At 38.8% G+C, this 21700-nt stretch overlaps 2 protein-coding genes across 2 annotated transcripts in view; both read right to left on the reverse strand.

The window, feature by feature from the left end:
• The window catches only part of LOC109985098 (collagen alpha-1(XX) chain), a 33430-nt gene extending 21463 nt beyond the window's left edge, over positions 1 to 11967 (reverse strand). The window contains exons 1-5 of the mRNA XM_029277630.2: positions 11845 to 11967; positions 7874 to 7991; positions 6516 to 6620; positions 3633 to 3776; positions 1094 to 1267 (exon numbers count right to left, since the gene is read on the reverse strand). Coding sequence (XP_029133463.2) covers positions 1094 to 1267; positions 3633 to 3776; positions 6516 to 6620; positions 7874 to 7991; positions 11845 to 11958 — 655 coding nt within the window. The 5' untranslated portion in view covers positions 11959 to 11967. The remainder of the gene's footprint in view (positions 1 to 1093; positions 1268 to 3632; positions 3777 to 6515; positions 6621 to 7873; positions 7992 to 11844) is intronic.
• Positions 11968 to 12892: 925 nt separating this feature from the next.
• slc35c2 (solute carrier family 35 member C2) lies at positions 12893 to 21208 on the reverse strand. Its single transcript, XM_020635351.3, has 10 exons — positions 20815 to 21208; positions 20341 to 20530; positions 19468 to 19618; positions 17964 to 18027; positions 17762 to 17834; positions 17233 to 17401; positions 16719 to 16802; positions 15581 to 15756; positions 14955 to 15084; positions 12893 to 13828 (listed from the first exon to the last, which is right to left on the reverse strand). The coding sequence occupies exons 2-10, from the start codon at positions 20449 to 20451 to the stop codon at positions 13695 to 13697; spliced, it is 1092 nt and encodes a 363-aa protein (XP_020491007.1). The 5' UTR covers positions 20452 to 20530; positions 20815 to 21208; the 3' UTR covers positions 12893 to 13694.
• Between the last annotated feature and the right edge of the window lie 492 nt (positions 21209 to 21700).

Consider the following 21700-nt stretch of genomic DNA (forward strand, 5'->3'; position numbering starts at 1 on the left):
AAGGGAAAGCTCAAATCCTTAAAAACAGGGAAATCTCAAAATGATTAAAGGAATGACAAAGCAGCAACCTCCAGTGTTGAAAAATGAATCTGATCTGGAAGTGCAGAATCTTGAGTGTCAGCTCGTTCGTTAAACTGAAAGTTATGTTGAAACAGCATTTCCAACATTGCGAACCGCCCTGCAGTAACTTCATCCATTATTGTTTACAGTCTGTGTGGATGACGTACATAGAGGAATGCAGTTCCGAAAGTTTTTATTATTAGTGATAAAGCTAGGAAGTGAATGTGATGCAATACTTTTGCAAATGATATCCTGGGGATAATACCAGTTAATACCAGTTAATTCAATAAGATAGAGACTCTGCTAATCCTGCCTGAATGTGCCACACTAAAACATAGGCGTTGGGGTATAATTTCTAAAATGATAAATGAGGTCCACAGAAAAAAACTGCTGAAAATATAATAGGGTAGTGATGCAAGAAAGATTAATGTTTGGAGGATAATTAAGGATCCCAACCACTCCAAATATTTTGATTTATCTCTGCTGAGTTCAGGAAGACAGCTGCCTGAACCATTTACTAAAAATCGTTACTATTCCTATTCTGAAAATCATTTTTATTTTGACTTTTTTTCTAGTCTCTTAAATAGAAGACTTGAACAACATTTCAGGATTATATCCTTGTGGTAGCATGTTGTATGATTGTCTGTGATAAAATAAACTTGATTTAGTCAGACAGTAAAGTTCACATTGAGTGAGTTTTTCTCCAAGCAATGTAGATTACCCTCAACTATGTTATACTTAAGGACATTCTGACTGGACTTAAATTTTTTTTTTTATTAAACAAATGAAAACAAGGATTTTACAGCTGAGTTGTTGATTCCAGTTTATCTCAACATAAAACTGCGTACTAGTGTCCCATGTTGTCCTCTTCTCAAATTACTTCTCATATGGAGGCACCTGGGGTATTACTATGTGTTGGGTTTGGCCTGAGTTTCAACTTTTCTTGGTCAGGATCAAAAGACATATGATAATTATTCCAAGATGTGTGTCAGTATGTGGGGATGTGGCGCTTTAATCGACTAGCATGCCTCACCTGCAGTAGTAGCAGCAGCTGTGGTTGTGGGGTCTGGATACAGAACTGTTGGAAGTCCCAGCAGCGCCTCAGTTACGTCGTCCAGATCTCCTGACCCGGACCCGCCTGGCAATATCTTCTTCCTCTGATCTCGGCTACCGCTGCGGATCATTTCCTCTTCCCGCAGACCCTCCACTGGAAGAGAGAAACAGCAGCTATGGATTATCTTTTACCTTAAGTACATGAATTTATATTTTGATGCTAATCTTGCTACTGACTGATATTTGTAGCAGAGTGTTTATAATCAGTGTTGTTGTTACTTTTACTTATCTTACAAAGATTTGTTCCGACACTTGTTATCACACAAATCACTTTGTGTAGGCATTAATCACTCAAGCAACATAAGAAAGGCTGTAGTGTACACTTAATAATCCAAGTGACAAAATGACCACAGACCAGAAAAGTCACCACAGTGGAAACTGACAAAAGTGATAGTAAATATGGAAATACAACAGCATAAGAACAGTACTTACTGTCAGTGAACTACTTAAAAACCAGACTGTGGTACAACCTCCTCTATATCTGTCAACAGTAATTGCCTGTTCCCCTGACAGCGCTGTCAATAAGCCTGCAAAGACACTCTGTGGTACTGCTGGGTTTTTATTACTGAATATTAACTTTTACTTTCTGTAAATCCTACAGTTAAAATAAAAGACTTGTGTAGGCTTAAACAGGAGTTTAATGTGGCAATGAACTAGACAAGGCTGCACATGCCAGATGCTAAAATCGGGTGCACTTTCAAGTTTAAAGAATGCTGCATTTGAGTGTTTTCATGAGGTTGCTGGTGTTATCCTGCTTACACCAATATACCTTTGACATATATTGGATTAAGTTTAATTTAATAAAGTTTAAAAAAGTGAGCGCACACTTCACCACATCAGCTGTTACAGCACAGAATATGAACACAAGTCATGCCAGGTGAAACTGCTGACACTGACGGATTTGTAAAATATTGGTTTCCCCCGGCTTCTTGTGTTAAATTACTGCAGGGCTCTCTGAGTGCTGATGATGCAAAAGCATGACTGGACTGTTCATTATCTCGAGAAATATGTTTTTGCAGATTACATTTGAGATTAGAGGGATAAAATTGATGCGTGAGGTGAAGTTAGAGCATGTTTGCTGGTTGGTATGTCCTTTTAGCTCTGTGCTATGTTTGATTTCTTCTCTATCAAACTGCTTCACCTGTCAAAAGAGCTTTGCCCTGAGTTAGAAGACAAGGTCACAAGTGGCAAATTGAGGGTGAAATTTCCGAGGATGTACTCGACACAGTAACCTACTATCATTAGCATGGCTCAAATAGAGAACTGGGCCCAGAGGGGGTTAAAGCAGGTGGGAAAGGTGAAGACGCATCAGGAAGGAATTCCCAGACTGCAATCATTCCAGCATGACAGCCGGTGTTGCGATTTTCCGAGTTAACATGCTTTTCACTCTTGCCTGGACTTGCTCCACCCAACACAGTAACCTTATGTTACCAGCAAGGTTTACATCAAATATTATATAATTCAGAATGAGCACTACAGAACAACAATAGATGCCAAAAGTGAAGTTTCTTGCATTTCAGGGGGGAACACTAAACGGAGATTCATGACGGGATTAACAGTCAATGTCATAGGAAATGACTGCAATGAGAGAGAGAGAGAGAGAGAGAGAGAGAGAGAGAGATGTCTGAAACAATCCTAGGAACAGCAAGTTTGCAGATTTGTTGATTATTCCTACTTAAATAAGTGACACGCCATAAAATGTTGTCTTCCCACAGCTTTTCTCCTCATTCAAATGAACTTACGCACTCTTCTTTTTGCAAGCTGCCCTTCCCTAACTGCCCAACAGCGTGAGTAGAAAGCTATAACATAATGTGTGATTTTGGTGGTAAGGTTACCTTCGGGAAGTTGCCTTTACAACCCAGGAACACATTTAACTCATGTAAGTATACACTTAAGTTCAAACAAAACCTATTTTCAGTCTGTAATTCTGCTAAGGTAGTATTTATACCCACACACTCAGTGCAGAATGTGTGTGTGTGTGTGTGTGTGTGTGTGTGTGTGTGTGTGCTTATTCATCTATTTGCTCAGATGGGGCATGGACTAGGAGGAACCAGTGCAAGCTCCAAAAAAAGTGTATGAATGTCAAAAATGCATCACTTCCTATTTAATGACTTTGTTGTCTTGCCAATGATATCTCACAGTACCAACTGAGTCAACAGAAGCTTAGAGAGTCTTTTTACCTCACAGTTGACTTTGAAATCTTTCAACTGTAGATACAAGAACTGTAGCTTGTTTGGGAAACACTGACTGAGCTGGATTAAAATGTATAAACCAATTTAAAATCATCATTCTGAGTGTGCAGGACTAAGCTTTCAGATGCTGTAAGAAATGCCTGTTTTTTGTTTTACCTCAAAATGGGATTTTTAACTCTTATTGACACCTCCCTTTGTCCAGTATTTCTTCTACACTCCTCTTAGCCAACATTACATTTTTTCCCACTCTCGTACTGTGTTCCTTACTGGTGAATCGTCGCTTTGCAAGAAGTTTCTCTGTCGTCCCATTCAGAACAAGGACTTGGAGGTTGTATTCCTGACTGGAGTCAAGTCCTGCCACCGTTGCCCGACCTCTTGTGGTCGTCAGCATCAGCTCTGGCTGTGGCACCTCTGGAAAAGAGGAGAGAAGGTTGATGAAGGCTTGCCTCCAAACTATTAGGGATTAAGTCTAAAGATTATTTGGACCCAGAGAAAGAGAGACAAAGTCAAGGTTTCTTGCATCAGTTAAGATAATGTTTACTCAAAAGAATAAAGAATAAGCAGGAGGGGTGACACTGAGATACCAATGGAGTAGTAGGAAAAGTTCTTGTTACAAACCAACAACAAAGTTTGAAAGTAACAACCATGGCTCAAGGGACTTAAACTCTGCCCAGGGCTCTACTTAAGGTAAGACCACAAGTTGTTAACATTCAGACCTTCTTGTTGTTAACCTCTTTGAGAAAGGACATTTAGGATACATCTATGTGCTGCATCCAGGGAGAATTTGTCCACAGTCAGAGTTGATGTTCAATCACTTAAAAAACAACCTGAGATCTATGAAGCTGGCTGAATGGAGAATTGGCCAAACTCAAAGCTACAAATCATTGAGCTGGACTTCAATTATTACTCCAAAAATTGAACCCTAGGGATGGTCCCAGTGAGGGATAGATTTTTCTGATGGGTTTTGTAAGAATAACCATGCAGGACACCATATTCTAGTTTGACTGGTGTTCAGTTAAACAAACATCGGTAAAAACATGTCTTAGTGGGCTGATGATGCATGACAAACAAGACATCATCCAACACAGCAAGCTAATAAAACCTTCATATGCATAAAACATAAACAGCAAACATAGAATGACATGAACTGAAGACACAAACAGCCTCAGGAAATGTACTTCTCGTTCCTCCTCTTAAAGAAAACCCCCCTGCCCCCTTCCAGATCAGATTCAGATCCTACCCCTCGAGTCTCATGTTGGACTGAATTCTTCCTCTAAGCCCCCCTTCTGTCTCTCTTTTAAACAAGCCCAGGCTTAGCTGCACATTGTGGAATGAGTGATAAGAAGTTGACAAAGAGAAAACAATGTTATGAAAGAAGGGCAGGAAGAATCGAAGATGATAAGGAGGGAGCTGCATTCTTATCCAAACCATCGCCTGTGGAGCAAGAGAGCTGATACTTATAAGCCGTCAGGATTACAGTGAGATAAAAGGCACTTTGAGAGGAGTGAAAACACAGGCTTCTAATTCAGAAATATACTTTTATAAAACGTTTATGTTCAGATTTGTTTTGGATTTGTGAAATGCATTTTATTTCTTGACTCTCTAAATAGAAAATAGAAAAATTCTGTTGTGAAAATAATGAATCCATTTTAATGTTGAGGATTATTAATACTAGTATTAATTAAGTATTGGTCATAGGCCATACCAGTTCTCAGTTATTTTTAACAGAGCAGTGAGAGTGAGAAACATCTCATTCTGCTGTACGTTCTGACAGGACGACCAGATGTCTTTGATGACTTGGATTATGCTGAAAACCACAAAAACACCTAAATGTGTGTGCAATGATGGAAAGTAGTGTAAATGTTTTTAAAAGTTTATGGTTTTAATTGTGCCTGGTTTTAGGGGGTGCTGAAGCACCCTCAGTACCCTTCCTGTGACTATGATTTGAGCTGAAGTGACTTCTAAAAATACTTTATCCTCCGAAGCAATGCAATGTTTTAACTTACCGGAACATGTTTTTATACTATTCTGATGCAGTCTACTGAGAGAGAAAGCTGCTCCTGCTTCTGTTGGCACCATGACACAAACAATCCAGTCTCTAATTTAAATGCAGTAAATAGTGATCTCAGAGCAAGACTGTTATTTGGCTCTGGCAAAAGTTCTTAAAGTGACAGATTTCCAGGAACAAGAGTTCGTACACTTTCCTAACCTTGCAAAGAAATCCCTTCATTTTTTTTTAAATGATGGCATTTTGATTATAATAATTCAATTTAGAGTGAATTAAGTTAAAGAAACAGTCACATAAGGAATAACCAGGGTCCTTCACATTTGTGACTCCACTGTTTGAGCTCCATTTCTGTGAACAATTGCCCTAAAACGAATGGTGGTCCTGAAGCCAAATAATTACAGCTGAAGGCTAACGGTACTTAAAATGATTTGAACAATGGTGGACACATACCTGTGGTCATAAGCTGGAACATGAACATTACAAACGAAAAAAACTAAGATAGGTATGGTAAGATATGGAAGTGACTGTAACTTTGAATAAACAAGCTGCATAAATACATAGAATCAAGGAACATATTACACATTTATTCTCCAAATGCAAAACTGATGTATCATGTTTTGAGTGTTGCATGTGTGTGTTTTTGTGACTGAGTTAGCTAATTTTATTTGTACAGTAACAAATCGTGGAACAGTGAATACACATCCCCCATGATTTCTGAAAGTGTATTACTGATGCCGCAGATGCTCCAAAAAGACATCAGCACAGCAAAAAAATCCTAGGCACCCTACCTTTGGTAATGTTGTGTTGTTAATTACCAAAATTGAAGACATACTTCTGCATACTGTATCAATTACACAAATATGTTGGCAACGTTTCAACATATTTATGCAATTTAGATGGTGCTGAAGGCGGCTTTTTGTAAAAGAAATATGCTGAGTCTATTTTTTCTTATATACTGTAAAGCTTCTGCTATTCCATTACTATTATTAAAATAACAGACTGACTTTTAAACACGTGGTATCGAGTTTCAAAAATGCTGACAATCTTAATAGGTTGTATTGGGCCTGTGTTGGATTATCTACAATATGAAGGAGTTAGCTTATGGATGGACGGATTGCTTTCAAAACTTTCCCACAACTCACCTGAGATTGGTCTCACTCGGACCTTGTAGCCCTGAACAGGTCCGTCAGCCTCCTTCCATTTCATCTGCAGTCTGTCTTCAGACAGCACTGTCAGCTTAAGACGACCTTGACATTCACAGAGACAGAGAAAACAAAAATTCAGGTTTTAACGTGTATGTGTGTCTGGTATACTTGAGACTTGGATCAAGAGAAAGAAGGAGATCATGACAGTTTCAGACTTTTCTGAGATCAAAGAAACAATCTGTGCTTTCTTCTCTCCTCCCATTCTCCAGGGCGGCCTCACTTCCTTCTCCTTAAATCAAATCAATCTCTTGTTTTCAACATCATCTGCATAATTTCCAGCAGGGGTTTCCCAACAAGCAGCGTCTTTCATATTTCTATCCTCCCACCCTCGGACCATCCCTCTCTCCAGCTGCCCCCTCATCCATCAAAGCCTGCCCTGTCCTCTTGTCTGGTATAGAAACAGGAACAGGACGTTTGTTGGAGACTAGAGGGGTCAAAGGGCATGTCAGAGGAACATCGCAGAGTTACAGTGTGGCAGGGTTACAGATGGAGAGGAAGATGGGTGGGCAAAGAAGACAGAAGAGTGTAGACATGAGTCACAGAAGGTTGTCTTCATCGCTTCTTTTCAGCGTATGACCCTCAATAATGTGTGTGTGTTCCTGTGTATTTGGGCCAGGGGCCCATGGAGGGTCCCCGTCCTCTTGGGTGCCCGGCAAAGGATCATAAAGGGTCTAAATGGGAATTTAGAAAGAATGAGGTCAAGGTCTTACATATCCACTGACAAAAATAACTGGTTTTGACCATTATTTTTCAGTTTAGTTTCTTGCTAACCCTTACCTTTATGAATAGTTTGATTATTAATAATAAAATGAATGTTAGGAGAAAAAAATCAAAAGAGGGAATCGGTTTAGCTCAGTTGGTAGAGTAGTTGCCACGACTACAGAGGACTGGTCACAGGTTAGACTGCCAATCCTGATCTCTTTTTCTATCATATCTTCTGTCTCTCTGTAGGTGTCCTATGTCATAAAGGCAAAAAATAATCTTAAATATAATGCTAGATGTAAAGAAATGGTCATCAATTACCAAATAGATCATCCTGATCATCAGTCTGAGCTAGAATTTAGATTTTTAAAAGTGACCCCATATGAATTGAGAATAAGGTGGTATTCAAATCTCTCTGTTGTTCACTTACAAACCCCTCCTTAGAACAGACACTTACAAGCAGTTGATTGACATGTAACAAACAACAGCGTAACAGAGATGATTTTCTAGACCGTTAGGTCCCAACCTCACCACCACATCTAGCTGTGTATGTGGCATGCTGTAATTTAAGATGTACTCAAAAGGCACTATACCTTGGCCATGGACCCCCGACGAGAGCAGCAACAGGACACTCAGCAGCAACCTCAGCATGAGGCAGAGAGATGATGATGAAGATGATGATGATGTTAGGTACAGAGACATGAGTGGAGTCTGGTAACATGAAAGAGAAAGAGAACCATACATACATGTTTATTTGATAAGTCATACATATATGTAACATTAATATTGATCATGCATGCAGTGGCTAATTTGCTCAGTAGAAGACTAAAAAAAAACAGGTCATTGCCAAACTAGCTAGGTGAAGCTGGATGGCATTTTGTCTTCTTTTGATCAAAAACTTAACCTGCAAAAGTTATTATGTGACCAAGGAAGCAAATCAATAAATTAATGTTTCAGGCAAAGTTATAAAGACTTGTGTGTTATTCTAGCTAATGATTTGTGATGATTTGCTGCATTACCATCTTTCAAATGATAGAACAAAGTAAATATATTTGATTAAGGACTCTTTCTCTTATCAAAGCCAACAAAAAAAATCTGAATAATTTGCCGCATCATTCACTGTATTCTGGTATTCTGCGGACAGCTTGGGATGCTACTATGAAAACAAAGCTATCCAAGCTACATCATGCTGGAAGAAGTTAAACTACATCAACAAAATAGAGTTCCTAAAACTTCTTAAGAGAAGCAGTTTGTTAAAATGGAAGATCAAATTGGGGGCACAGACGGCCTAGTGGTTTGGTCATGCCCAATATTCGGGGGCTATAGACCTCAAGCGGGCAGCTCGAGTTTGAGTCCGGCCTGTGGCTCCTTTCCCGCATGTCACTCCTCAATTGCTCTCTCCCTGGTTTCATACTCCATCCACTGTCCTATCCAATAAAGGCAAAAAGAATGATAAAATGCCTTCTAGAAACTAGAAATTGCATTGGGATAAATGAACCAAGCAGGATTACTCAGTTTGCCAGATAACTTCTAAAACAGCATTCATACTTCTCTGCATGCCTATATAATAATTATAGTGATGATCAATAGTAATGACTGGATGGAAGGAAAAAGACAGTGTTGGACAAAGGGACATTCAGTTACAGTAGAGAAGTAGTGGTAAAAAATAATACAATCATCACCCCTATTAGTAATATGTAATATGTCATTTCAGTCATGAACTACACAAAAAAGTTATTCTAATTACTTTGCAAAGATTCATGTATTTGAAAGACCAACAAGGTATTGTACAATTTAGTTAAACTGGACAGCAAGATAAAAAAAAGGTTTACTAATTATTTTTCTTTGTTTGCCAAACAGCACAAGAAGACAAAAATAACGCTGCACCAACGAATGCAGCCGGTCACCTTTTCCCATGGGAACTCTTTTATGGCTGCCACAAAGTACAGGTGGTAGTGTTCGTCCACATTACAGACCCTCAACTTCACACAGCTAATGACACACACATTAACAAACACGCTGCACTTTAAGAGCCCATAAAACTAACACACCTCTGTCTCAGAGGGACAGCAGTCAGCACTATGCAAGACTTGCATGTCTTTAGTTCTGATTTCTTTAACAGTGCATTACAGTGGATGCTTTTCTCTTGAACAGGAAGACTATTTGAAACCTGTCCAGCATATCATACACAGCAGTTTGTGTTGACATTTCAATGCCCTGACTTGAACAAAATAAAGCTAAATGTGTTAAATAAAATGTTTAAACATGCTGGAGAACTGAAGGGTTGGAAGTGATGTAGGCAGATGCTCTTTAGTAACCAAGGGCACGATGTCTGACTTCTCCTCCCAGTGAATACGAATATTGTTCAATAAAATGAAGGAAAGAGAAGAACAAAGCGAAAATCAAATGTCTGGTAGCTATGTTATTATACTGATATTCCTAGATCTATACCTAAAACTGAGAGAACAAAGGGATGGTGAGAAAAGCAACCTTAAGTCACAGTTTAGCAAAAAAAATTACCACCAGAACAAAAGAATAATCTATTTAAAGTGTCTTCACTTCAACTGAGTAATGAGCTCATGTCTGAGTCCGTCTAGATCAACTTTATGACTAGACAGACCACCGCTGAAGAGAAATTTCCATCCTGCCTTAAGGCTCTTCAGACACAGATATACAGCCATCATGTGCAGGACGTGACGTGTGACTGTATCACTCTTCTTGTATGTTTTACGCATGTTTCGTGTTTCTGCTTGCCGGAATGTTGTCAAGTGTTTGAGCTGGAACTTGAGCTGCATGTTGCATACCAGTCTTAAGGAAAAGACTAGTATTGTTAAGACAATGCCTATGGATCTACTCGCTGTGTGCAGTTTCCTCTTTTTGCCATACCCCATTTTTAAATACGTGAGGTATATAATTAAGGTGCATTAAAAAATGTATATCAGAAACACAGCACTGTTACAGATAAACCACACTTATCTTTATGCTATTTGTTTAAATTAACCGCATATGAGCATATGCAGCAGACTTTCAGTCCAGTTTCCTCGGCCAAAAACTCAATAATAGTAACTAGGGATGCACAGATGGATCGGTTTTACATCAGTATCAGCTGATATTGGCCCTGCTGACAGACATGGACAGAGGAAGTCAGATGTCATTGTGGGACTCTTCCACCAAAAGAAGTAATGAAAAAAAAACATTGGTATCACAATCGGGTGAATTGTTGTTGCTTTCCCCCCCCCAAAACACAAATTCAAAATCTGTATTTCCACAATCTGTGCATCTCTAATAGTAAAGATTATGAGCCAACATGTGGACTTTATTATGCCAAACTCTTGAGTCTATTGGGAATAACTCAGTTTTTCCTTTATGCACTGGTGAAGAAAAATCATTTCACTTTCATCTGCAACATTTGTTGATCATTCTTTGGAATTTAAATAATAATATACAGGGTCAGTATCTGTCCCTTAAAATGTTTTGAGATGAATGTTGCATGGCTTGAAATAATCATTTCTGGCATTATTACAGGATGATAAAAAAGCCACATTAAGTATGCTAACACTACATATTCTATTGACTGTTTATGTGATTTAATGCCATTCCTTCATATATAATTTGTGGTGATATGCACCTTTAACCCAAGTTTTGAGTAGCTTCCTACTATACTCAGTGAAAGTTTATACTTTGAGGAACATGGTATTGTACAGTCTGCATCTGCCTGTTGACTATCACCAGAGAGCCAACTACTTTGACAATCATACTAAATAGAAGAGTTCATGGTCTTTGCAATAAGTTGGAATAAAATATCGCATATATTCCATAAGTATCACCTGCACTCGACCAAAATGAGCAGGAAAATAGCAGAATCACATTTATGAGCACAAAAACTAACGTTGTCAAATGTAAAATATGTCTCCATTAACCAGAGCTGATGACTGTCTGATGTCTCATACTTTCTCTGTGTATCAGTGAACTTTAGAGAAATGATTGTGGTCTTAAATTAGCTTCAGACATCTTTTCTGCCCTTAGTGTGAGCTCACCTGGAAAACATGACACCACCAAGAAGAAGCTTGAACTCCACTGAACCTTTAAGTTACTCAGGTGGTCTATTTATGAGTTAAAAAGGCGAATTGAACTTATTGAACTCAGTAGACTACACAAATGTTTAGCAGCAGGCTATTAAAGTCTATAGCGTTTTGTTAAGTACCTGTTATTTAATTGCTATTTATGTGTTTTGCGTTTCGCTTGTTACTTGAAATAAGTAAAAAAAGACTAGATATTTTAATTCGTGTATTTTCAACAATTAAAACCCGACATTTGTTTAAATGTGAATGTGTAACTTCAAGACGTTGTCTACTTAACTGTTTACTCTTCTCGTGGAGGATTTTTAAAAGAAGTTTCTAACAATGGAGGGCAACTACTCAAGATAACGTGAACTTTTGACTTTGTTTCTCTCCCCCACAACACAAGGTGGGAGAGCGCCAATAACAATAGTTTAGCTAAAAAAAAAAAAAAAGCCTACAGTTATTGTTTGTCGCCGTCTCAAAGAGCCAGGTGAGGTTCTTACCTGGTTGCTACCTGCGTGCACGTTCCTTCCTTCAGAGACTGAACACGAGCATTCCAGGGTTGGGATGTCAACACGCGCCAGTTCCGCTTGATTGTGAAGGCAGCTCTTTGACATCAACTTGTATCTGAACTCCTCGGGGTGAAATCCGAGAAGCGAGGCCGTCCCGTAGCTTCAACATGGGCGTGGCACTTCAGAGGTTATAAAAACCTCAACAGCGCAAATTCGACCTGTTTCCACTCAGCACACCTTGATTAAACGCAACAGGGACTACCTGCTGTCTGGTGCACTTTATGAATTTAATCGCCATTAGACTAGAGCATTATTTTCTATGATACCTGTGACTCTTCACAAAGTGGAATACATTTGTTGGAAGTTACTTTGGTGACTTCATGAGCAAGATGCTTGTGGAAAAAGGGGCTTTACACCAGATGCTTATTTTCCATTAAATCTGCACTATACAGGCTTAAACAATTTCCAAACAGCCAAGTTGGAACTTGACCCTACAACATGAATTCTGGCTAGCAGGTCACGCAGGTGTTGGTTATAAAAAGGTTATTTGTGAAATCTAATCCCCAATGAGTCAAAGGCATGACTCACAGATGTTAAATGTCCAAGTGTACACTGTTATCTAAAAGGTATATTAAATTAAGTTTAAGAGCCAGGCAAAAACACTTTTTGGTCCACATACAATCAAAAAAATGTCTTGTTTGATTTATTTTTCATATGCCTGACACTTACCGTAGTCTTAAACTTTGACTTTATTTTTGACATTTAGACTATATTCCCAAGGTGCAGGAAAAAAAACATTCCTCCTTTTTCTTATACCTGGTCTTATCATTTAAAATAAATTAAATAGAAAGTACATGCAGTAGCTTTTTCAACTATCTTTTCCAACGGTAGAGCAACTTGAATGAGAGGAAGACCTGTAGTGGCTGCATGATGACAATCATCAGGGTAATATAAGATAACCTCTATAATGATAGCTCAAGTTAGATTTGCATCTTGACTTGAATAAAACCTATAATGAAAAGAAAGAGGGAGACAGGTATGACATTTCAAAGTGTGCTACACATTAGTTTTCACAGATTTATTTGAAATGAAAAACGACCTTTTCTTTGTATTTCTTACTGAAGTGCAACAATGCTGCATCTTACAGAAAATCCATAAAAAACATTCAAATAGGTTTAATTTTTAAAAAGCTTTGAACTCAAGTAGTTTCAACAGCTTATTCAGTCAGAATGAATTTTAAAAATAGCTCTTAAAAAGAAGTCTTCTCGACTGCTGTGAGGTTAAGAAGGCACATCAAGGTACAGTCTTTTCACATCTCTTCAGCTCATTGCTTGACTGAAATGAATCACTTATTGACATTAGCAGCACAGGCCTTTGAAGTAAGTTTGGTTAAAAGTTCTTATTGAAATTCTTGTTTAAAAAAATCTGCTCCCAGACCTGGTCAGAAGATATTTCCACAGCGTAACACGTTTCCAGCAAAGCAAAATGGCCCACTAGATTTAAGGTGTCGGTGTGTCCCTTTTTTTCTCTCCATACATCACACTTTGTTGACATTGAGATGTATTAGCTACATTATTGAAGCTTCCCTAAGGCAAAAGATTCTAACTTGTTGTGTCAAGTCCACGGTGGATGTACAAATGATGGTCCTTGTCTGGACTGAAAACATGATCGGAGTAGGAACAGCGTAACAGAGGCTGTTCCCTCTCTCTTTTTGGCAGTGTTACCTGAACATATGTAGTTTTTTTGAAGGCTTTGACATCACAGATCAGACCATTTGATGGAAGTAAAGGAACAAGTGTTATGAAGCCATTCTAGACATCATCGGTGTGCATCCTTTGATGTCAGTGCAGAGTGATCTCTTGTTCCTCGTCTTCTTCAGCAGCTGAGTCCTCTATCTCTCCTCCATTCTGCCGCAGTAAGGGCAACTCAAGCTCTGGGCTCTTACTGTTGAGCTGCCTTAAAGAATGACCTTTGCCTGAGGGAATACAGGACAAAATTGTTATTTCATTACTTCATCAATGCCCCTCAAATTCAAATAGTTTCATAGAACAATGCTTGGCGTGGATGTTCAGCTTCACAGTGCAGCATGATGCATGCTCTGTTTGACATTAGTTTGACAACTGTGTTTCACATCTAACTGCAAAAGGGGAAAAGTTTCCCTATTCAGCTTAAACCTTTATGTTAAATGATGATCTTAAACGGTGATTCAAGCAGATAGTTGTTAATATCAGTGTTTCAGTAGTGGCCATGAGGTGGGGTTATTTCTCCAAAAACACAGGGTATGGAGGATGGACACTTACATAGTCTTATAATGTATCTTTTCGCCTCTGCTACAAAAATGCAGCCTTAATAATAATTTCAACTGATGTTTTAAGATAGCAGAAAGCAATGTGGTCACATCTTAGCCCTTGGTCCATATTAAAGTGCTGGTTGTTTTTTTCCTCATCGGAGGATGTGACTTTCTGGTTATGATGTGTTTTGTGTAGAGCCAGAGCACGACACAAATGTAATTTGGACCCGTGAAGCCTCGGGCTGGACTCTCATCTTTTCTGCATCTCCCTCTATCCCTCTATCCCTCTTTCTCAGCCCGAGAGCAGATGGCTGTTATAAATGAGTCTGATTCTGCTCAAGGGTTGTGATGTTAAAAGGATGTTTCTCCTTCCCTCTTTTGCCAAATACTGCTGAGTGTTTGTTCATGGTGGATTCATGTTGGGTCTTTGTAAATAACATTTAAAAAAAAGGGGGTAAGGTCCAGACCTTCTCTTTTTGTACAATGTCTTGAGAGAACATTTGTTGTGAATTGGTGCCATTAAATTAAAAATGTAATGATTGACTCCTCTGAGAGAAAGACATCTTGTGCTCAGCAGTTAAACTTTTGAAATGATACATATTCGACTTTTTACCGTAAAAACAAAAGATTAAATTTTTACTTTAATAAAATGATTGAACACTAACATTCTTCTATTACAGTGTCAGACATTATAATTAAAGCTGTATAGGATGGTCAGTAGGGATGTTGCTAACATTGATTGCCTCTTTATTTGTTGCAGGTTTCACATGTTGACAGTAGAATGAACAATAACAATAAAATGAACACTCACTTTTTGAATAATATGTCTTGAGTCCCACGTGTAATGAAATGCCGCACAGGCACACAGCGAATCCCAGCCAATTAAGCAAGCTCATTTTGTCTCCCATCAGAGATGCTGCCAAAAGCAGAGTACACACCTCCTACAGACAAACAAGACAATCAAAGGAATTAAGGGAGGGTGTCATAGATAAGTCTGAACAAGACTAGAACAGAGCAGGTCTTTCAGTCTTTGAATCATCTTTACTCAGCAGAAAAATAAAGCTGTGGGATGAATGCAAACATTACTCAATGGTCAATGTTTTTGTCGATTCCTGTCCAATTCGATTCAACCATTTTAAAAGTTTTAAGACATATGAAAAGAAGGTGAGCCCCGTAGTGGGACAGTTACATCTGCAAATTGTTGGTTATTTGTAATTAATCTTTTAATGGGCCAAGTCTAGACCTGCTCTGCATGAAAAGCATCATATTATTATTCCAGTTATGATTTGTTGCTGTAATTTAAATTGATTTGACTTATCTAAATATTGTTCTGCCTGGATTAAAATTGTGTGAAGGGGCTTTTTTCTTCTTTTTTTTTTATTTCAATAGCTTTAGCTTTTCAATCAAGCCATACCACACACAGAAACCATTAAGTACCTTAAAGATCCCTGATATGGATAAAGTGAGGCTTGAGGTCTTGGAGACCAGCAGGAACTCTGAGAAGCCCAAACCGAAAGCCAGCAAGCCGCCGATGCTCAGCGTGAAGAGTGAATGTAGGAGAGGGGAAAGCTCAGTAACCCGGAATAGCTTTTCAGAAGTGCTGAGGCTGAGCCCTGGAAAAAGAGACAACAAAAAAATCTTTTAGTAACTGATCATTTATTGTCCCATAATCCTAAAGTCAATCTTTTACATTCTACGGGTATTTTCACAGAATCACAACAAATGGTCACGAGGATACTGCTTGAAACCATTAAATACCAAACGTTTCATTTCTTTCCTTCTTAAGTCTCACACTAATGAAACCTAAATGAACCACAACTGAGTTTAAAATTGGAGTCTACATATTTAGCTTACCTGATTTTTTCTTTAGCCACAAAGTCTACTGAGTCTACTTAGTATTAGAATTGTTTTTTTGTAGTTATTTATTGGGACCTTTTTTGCCTTTATTAGATAGGCCAGCTGAAGAGAGACAGGAAATGTTAGGAGCAGAGAGCGTGGGATGACATGCAGCCAAGAGCTGTGATTGGATTCAAATTCACGGCCGCTAACGGCTGTTAACCCTAGACTTACCGTCTATCATGATTCAATTTGACACACCTGTTAATCCCAGCATATTATTGATTATTTTTTATATGGACTGGACATTAACGATGTGAAAATAGAGTTAAAATAGAGTTAATACCATATGCACTCTAGGGAGCAATATGCAACTCTGACACCTAGTGTTTAAAAAAGGGTACTGCAGTCAAAAGTCAAAACATTGGTGAGGGCAGTCTCTTAAAAACATTGGTGAGGGCAGTCTCTTAAAAAGATATACAGTATGTGGTCATAAATCTCTTGTAAAAAATAAATGGGCTTTATTTTTACAGCATGGTCATGTGCACCTTTGTTCAAGCTGTACAACTCTTTAGAATGTTCTGTGTACATGTAGGGTATATTGACAGACTGTATGTTGATAATAGATTATAAGCGGGATACGACCATTCACTCCGAGCCTGTGAATTTAGCGAAAGTCCAGTTTACAGCAGTGGCAACAGAGACAGGATGACAAATCACAGCTGAAGACAATACTAACCTTCATTAAACAGGAAGAGGGGAAAGAGGCCGAGGAACATGAGAGGTTGTAGGTGGTACATGGCGTCAATTGGGTTCTGAAGGCCTGGCATAGAGAAGAACATGAAGATGAAGTTTGAAGAGAAGACAAAAACATTTTATCTTTAATGAAGTAAGCACACATTTAGATGTACCTGTATTATTGTCAGAGGTTATTTTGAGATTCTTAAGTGATTCTTTGCTTAGCTACATATTGAATACAGTGCTTTTACCAGATGGAGATGATAACAAATATTGTATTCATAAATAATATATATTCTTCTCCATAGAAAGTGTATCCACTTATCAGTTCACTCATGGTCAGAGGATTCAGGCAGAGACAGATTCAGGTATTAAGTAAACAGATAAAATCATACCGCACACACTTTATTCATCCTTTTTCTCCGCTGATGCTGGTTTGGGGAAGCTGATAGTCACATTATTTTTTTTTATATTCATCTGTTTATGGGAGAAAAAAAGCCAACAAGAAAACTGACCCAGCTCAGCTTTCTGCATGAGGACCTGAGTGAGGGTCCATCGGATCCCCCCTATGAAGGACGCCAGCAGCACCATGATGAAGCCCTCCAGGTTGAACTGAGTCGACTCAAACGTAAACATAAAGAGACCAGAGGCGATCAGGAGCACAACCACGATCAGGAATGGGTTCTGGTCGCAAGAAACAAAGGAGAGATGGCGATAAACAGTCGGAGAAAATTATGATGAAAGGTTATTATGACATACAGTCCATATATTTGTATTACCTTGACAATCCTGTATCATTCGTTGATAAAACAGAGGGCATAGTTGCACTAGAAATGTGTTATAATATAGGATAGTGATTGTTATGTATGTTGGGTTTATTACATTGGTGGACTTTGTGTTCTTCTTTTTGTGTGACTGTTTACTCCAAATAACAGAACAAAGCATTTCCTCTGGCATAAATAAAGTGTGTAAGCAAATAAACCATCATTCTCTAGCAAAACTTTTTCCAACAAATACTTGAAGTTAAATATGTAGGTCACTCACCGGCTCCTCCAGTTTGAAGACCAGGGAGAAAAAGAGGATGAAGAGCACAGCTGAAGACTTGGTCATGGTGTACCTGGGATGGCACAAAATAAATGCAGGAAGCAATGACTAACTTCACAAATATGACCTCGATAACCTTAAGATGCTCAGCTCATATTGATGTTGTATGTTTGAATTAAAAAAGCACAAGTCGTACACTTACAAGCTAATGGTGATGAAGAGGAAGCTCCAGTTGGAGAGTCCAATATCTAGTGCTGTTGCCAAGGCTGGGTAAAGGGGGGCAGAATGTAGAACTCTAAGAAGCAATCCATTTTTGTGTCCCTATTTTAAGACTTTCAGTTTTAAACACAAAAAGGAACGTATCACAGATGAAGATAGATCAGTTTTAATCGTTCACATTTGAATTTATAACAGTAAAACCTAGTAATTTAAGGCTTAAATTAGCAGAACTTGAAGGGGTATTTTGTTTTCAAAGTTACTGATAAAAACAAAGAAGATGGGTTATCCTACAAAATAAAGAAACTTAAAGGAGAAATATGTTACTCTGACACCTAGTGTTTAAAATGCAGTACAAATCGGGGCGCTGGTGGCGCAGTGGTTAGTGCGCACGTCCCATGTATGGAAGCTGTAGCTCCTTTCCCGCATGTCGTTCCCCACTCTGTCTCTCCCTGATTTCTGACTTTATCCACTGTCCTGTCTTTCAAATAAAGGCCCAAAAAGCCCCCCCCCCCCCCCCCCCCCAAAAGAAAAATGCAGTACAAATTTAAAACATATCTCTCTCCATTTTTCAAAAGCATATCCAATGTTTCTCCTTTTTTACACGTTTCTGCTCGTGGAGTTTATTAGAAAAATGTAGAGGCTCTTTAGGTCGGGTAGAATCAGTTATCTCGGAACCAGTGCCCGCTTCCACCTGCAGCGGGCAGCTGGCAAATCCAGGTGCAACACCTCCCTTCTCTTTTCAAAACAAAAACAAATCATTCTGCACTGGAATCGACACATATTGGCTGCTGCGTTGTTGACAGAGGAGCCAGCACTTCAACATAGCATGTTTCCCATATGTCTGATGATGTAGTGAGGTCATTTAATGATTTAATTCAGTAGATACAGTATCTTACATATTGGACTTTTACAGCTTAAATTATTTTTTCTGAGGTAGATTTTTGGCTACTCCTGTGGACAAAGCGGTGTTTCTTATGTCTTTGTTAATTCCACCTGTACATGTGTTAGTTGTGTTAGTAGTAGTGTAACAGTCGAATGTAACACATACTGTGAATCTATGACACTGAAAACAAAAAAGACAGTTCTGCCAGCATGCAGACAATAACTCTGTCTAAAATCTACTCTGCAAGAGCGGTTACAAGCATTAATATAACATGATAATAAAAAAAATGCATTTTTGTGCTGCTGCAGGTTTGCTTTTTTAAGTAACAAAGATTTGTTTTTTGACTCTATAAAAAGTGAATCTACTTAGTAGTTATTCTCTGAGATCATTAGGCTTTTCAACTGTCGTCTTTTGTGTGATGTAATCTTTTTTTATTTTATCAATTTGAACTTTAGCCCGTGTGCTGTAAGAGCGATTAGCTTCCACTCAAAACGTTGTCAGTCAGTAACTATGATAAGAACTCTCTTTTCTCAGTCTCTGAATGTGTTGTGCTTCCATCTGATCCGTTTTGTAAAACTCTGAGAACTCTATCTGAGAAGCTCACCTGTGGGTGCTACTTTACGGAGGTAATCTCTCCAGTTCAAAGTGATGCGTGGTTTCCCCGTCCACAACTGCATGGCCCTTCGTGTCAGAGTCGAAAGGCAGAAGATGATGGTGAGGTGAACCAACGTCATGAAGAGGGGGTAGCGGAAATCCTGTGAGAGAAAATAGATGTAATCCTTGACGGCCTTGTGGTCATAATTCATCCATGGTCTACTGGCTCTTTTTTTTAAGGTTCGTTCCCCCTGGGACACTGCGAAAATGACATACTCTACACCTCCTCCTAGCATAGAAACACTTGAAGGTGTAAGTCACAGGTTTCATCAAGATATTTAATCAAATCAATACAATATTTTCTGATTTTTAAATGCCATTTTTATAATATCATATCATAAGCCAATACTACTGAATCCTGGATTATTGAACTGATGTGAAAATTAATTTTGAAGTATCATACCCACACTGTTAACCAGAGTCCCATAATCAGGAAAAACAAGATTGTTTACATTAGGGGTGGGCAACTGGCCCAACATCAACCTTCAATGTGGCCCTCAGGTCAATTTTTACACATCAATTAATCGGGAACATGAAGAAAACATGACTAAATCTGCCATGAAATCATGAAAACCAGAAGTATGTCCATAATAATATTTGATCACTGGTATATGTTGAGTTAAATTTGAGACATAATTGACTGTAATCGTTTTTGTATCCTACAATTTGGCCCTCTGGCAGTGAGAACTAAATGAATGTGGCCCTTGCTGTGACCAAAGTTGGCCATCCCTGGTTTACATGAATCATCCTTAGTGAAAACCATGAAGTACTGAGGATCAGTTTTATGACTTATCGTTTGTATGTCAGGGACTTCTTCACTTACCTTCATCAGCCATTTGTTATAGAAGGTGATGCCTATAGAGAAGGCATAGTAAAGGAGAACTAATCCAACAGTGCGAAGCCCCCGGCAGAAGAACTGGACAGGGCACGCCATAAAGGGCTGCCAGGATCAGTGGTCCAGAAGAGACTGCTACTTTGGAAAGTTCATCTCAACACTGAATGTGCAGCCCTTCCTGTGAGAAACAGCAGATTCAAGATTTCAAGATGTAAACAGGAAGAGACAGTGTGAAGAGAAGAAAGGGGAACTTGCAATGGTCGCTTAATGCCAATATTATTTTGAAAGCCAGCATCAGCTAACATTAGCCTAGGTACGTTCATAATAAATGCCACCGACTGCAGGACAACAAGTTATTAAACGGGAAGTAAGTGATTTAAATATCACAAATAAGAAAATATCTGCTTGTGTTTGCTGATAAACTCACTGTTAGCAGATGTTACAGTAACAGATAAAACTCACCAGATGGTTGTTCCGCTACGTTTAACAGGTCCAGCTGTTACCTAGGTTACATCCCGTTACCGGCTGAGGACGTCAGCCTCCTGTGTACAACGACGTGGTTTATTCCCCTTAGTAAGAAAAGTCTGTGGATAATTGTACCGTGTTAAAGGACACCACTCTTAGTTCAGCTTCACTATCACTCGCCCTGTGTAACTAGTGACAGAGTACACAGAGCAACACAGAGGCGTCGTGTCATTTCCCTGCAGACATCCTCATGCAGAACTCCATTGAGCTTAATGTCCACAAACAAAGGCTCTGTTCATTCCCCCATCTACAAGTCACATGCATAACAAACAAAGACGTTTCTTCAATCAGCGTGGACCTCTCTTTAATTCGGCATTAACATAACCTACTAGGAAGTAGAATTATTTGATACATTGTGACTTAACTGTGTTGGTTGAACGCTACCGCCCCCTTTAGGTTTAACTGAAAACGGCGCACACAAAGCGCAGAAGAAATCATTATTTATTTATTGTTTGTACATTTATTGCAAACCTTGGTGTTTTAAAATGCAGCATGGCAATAGGGTCCACTTAAACGCAGTTATTTTAAAGTAGACATTTGAATGTACAGTTCCGTTTTTGTCAACAACAAACATAACAGCAGAGAAATGTAGAAACATCTTGAACCCAAGGCTGACTCACATCATAGACTGAATATAACTTCTCAAATGTGTTGGTATAACACACACTTTAAATATTAACACTCGACGAATCATGAGTCAAAGGAAACATAGTCGGGATAAGTCACCGCTAGGCGCAGTGTTTTCTATGGCAGGCCTTTTTCTCCTGGCAAAGTCACTTCCGCAGCAGTGTTGCCAGGTCCGCTTGTTATAAGCGACTTTGGG

The sequence above is a fragment of the Labrus bergylta genome, chromosome 12 (assembly GCF_963930695.1).
Source record: "Labrus bergylta chromosome 12, fLabBer1.1, whole genome shotgun sequence".
Classification (NCBI taxonomy): domain Eukaryota; kingdom Metazoa; phylum Chordata; class Actinopteri; order Labriformes; family Labridae; genus Labrus; species Labrus bergylta.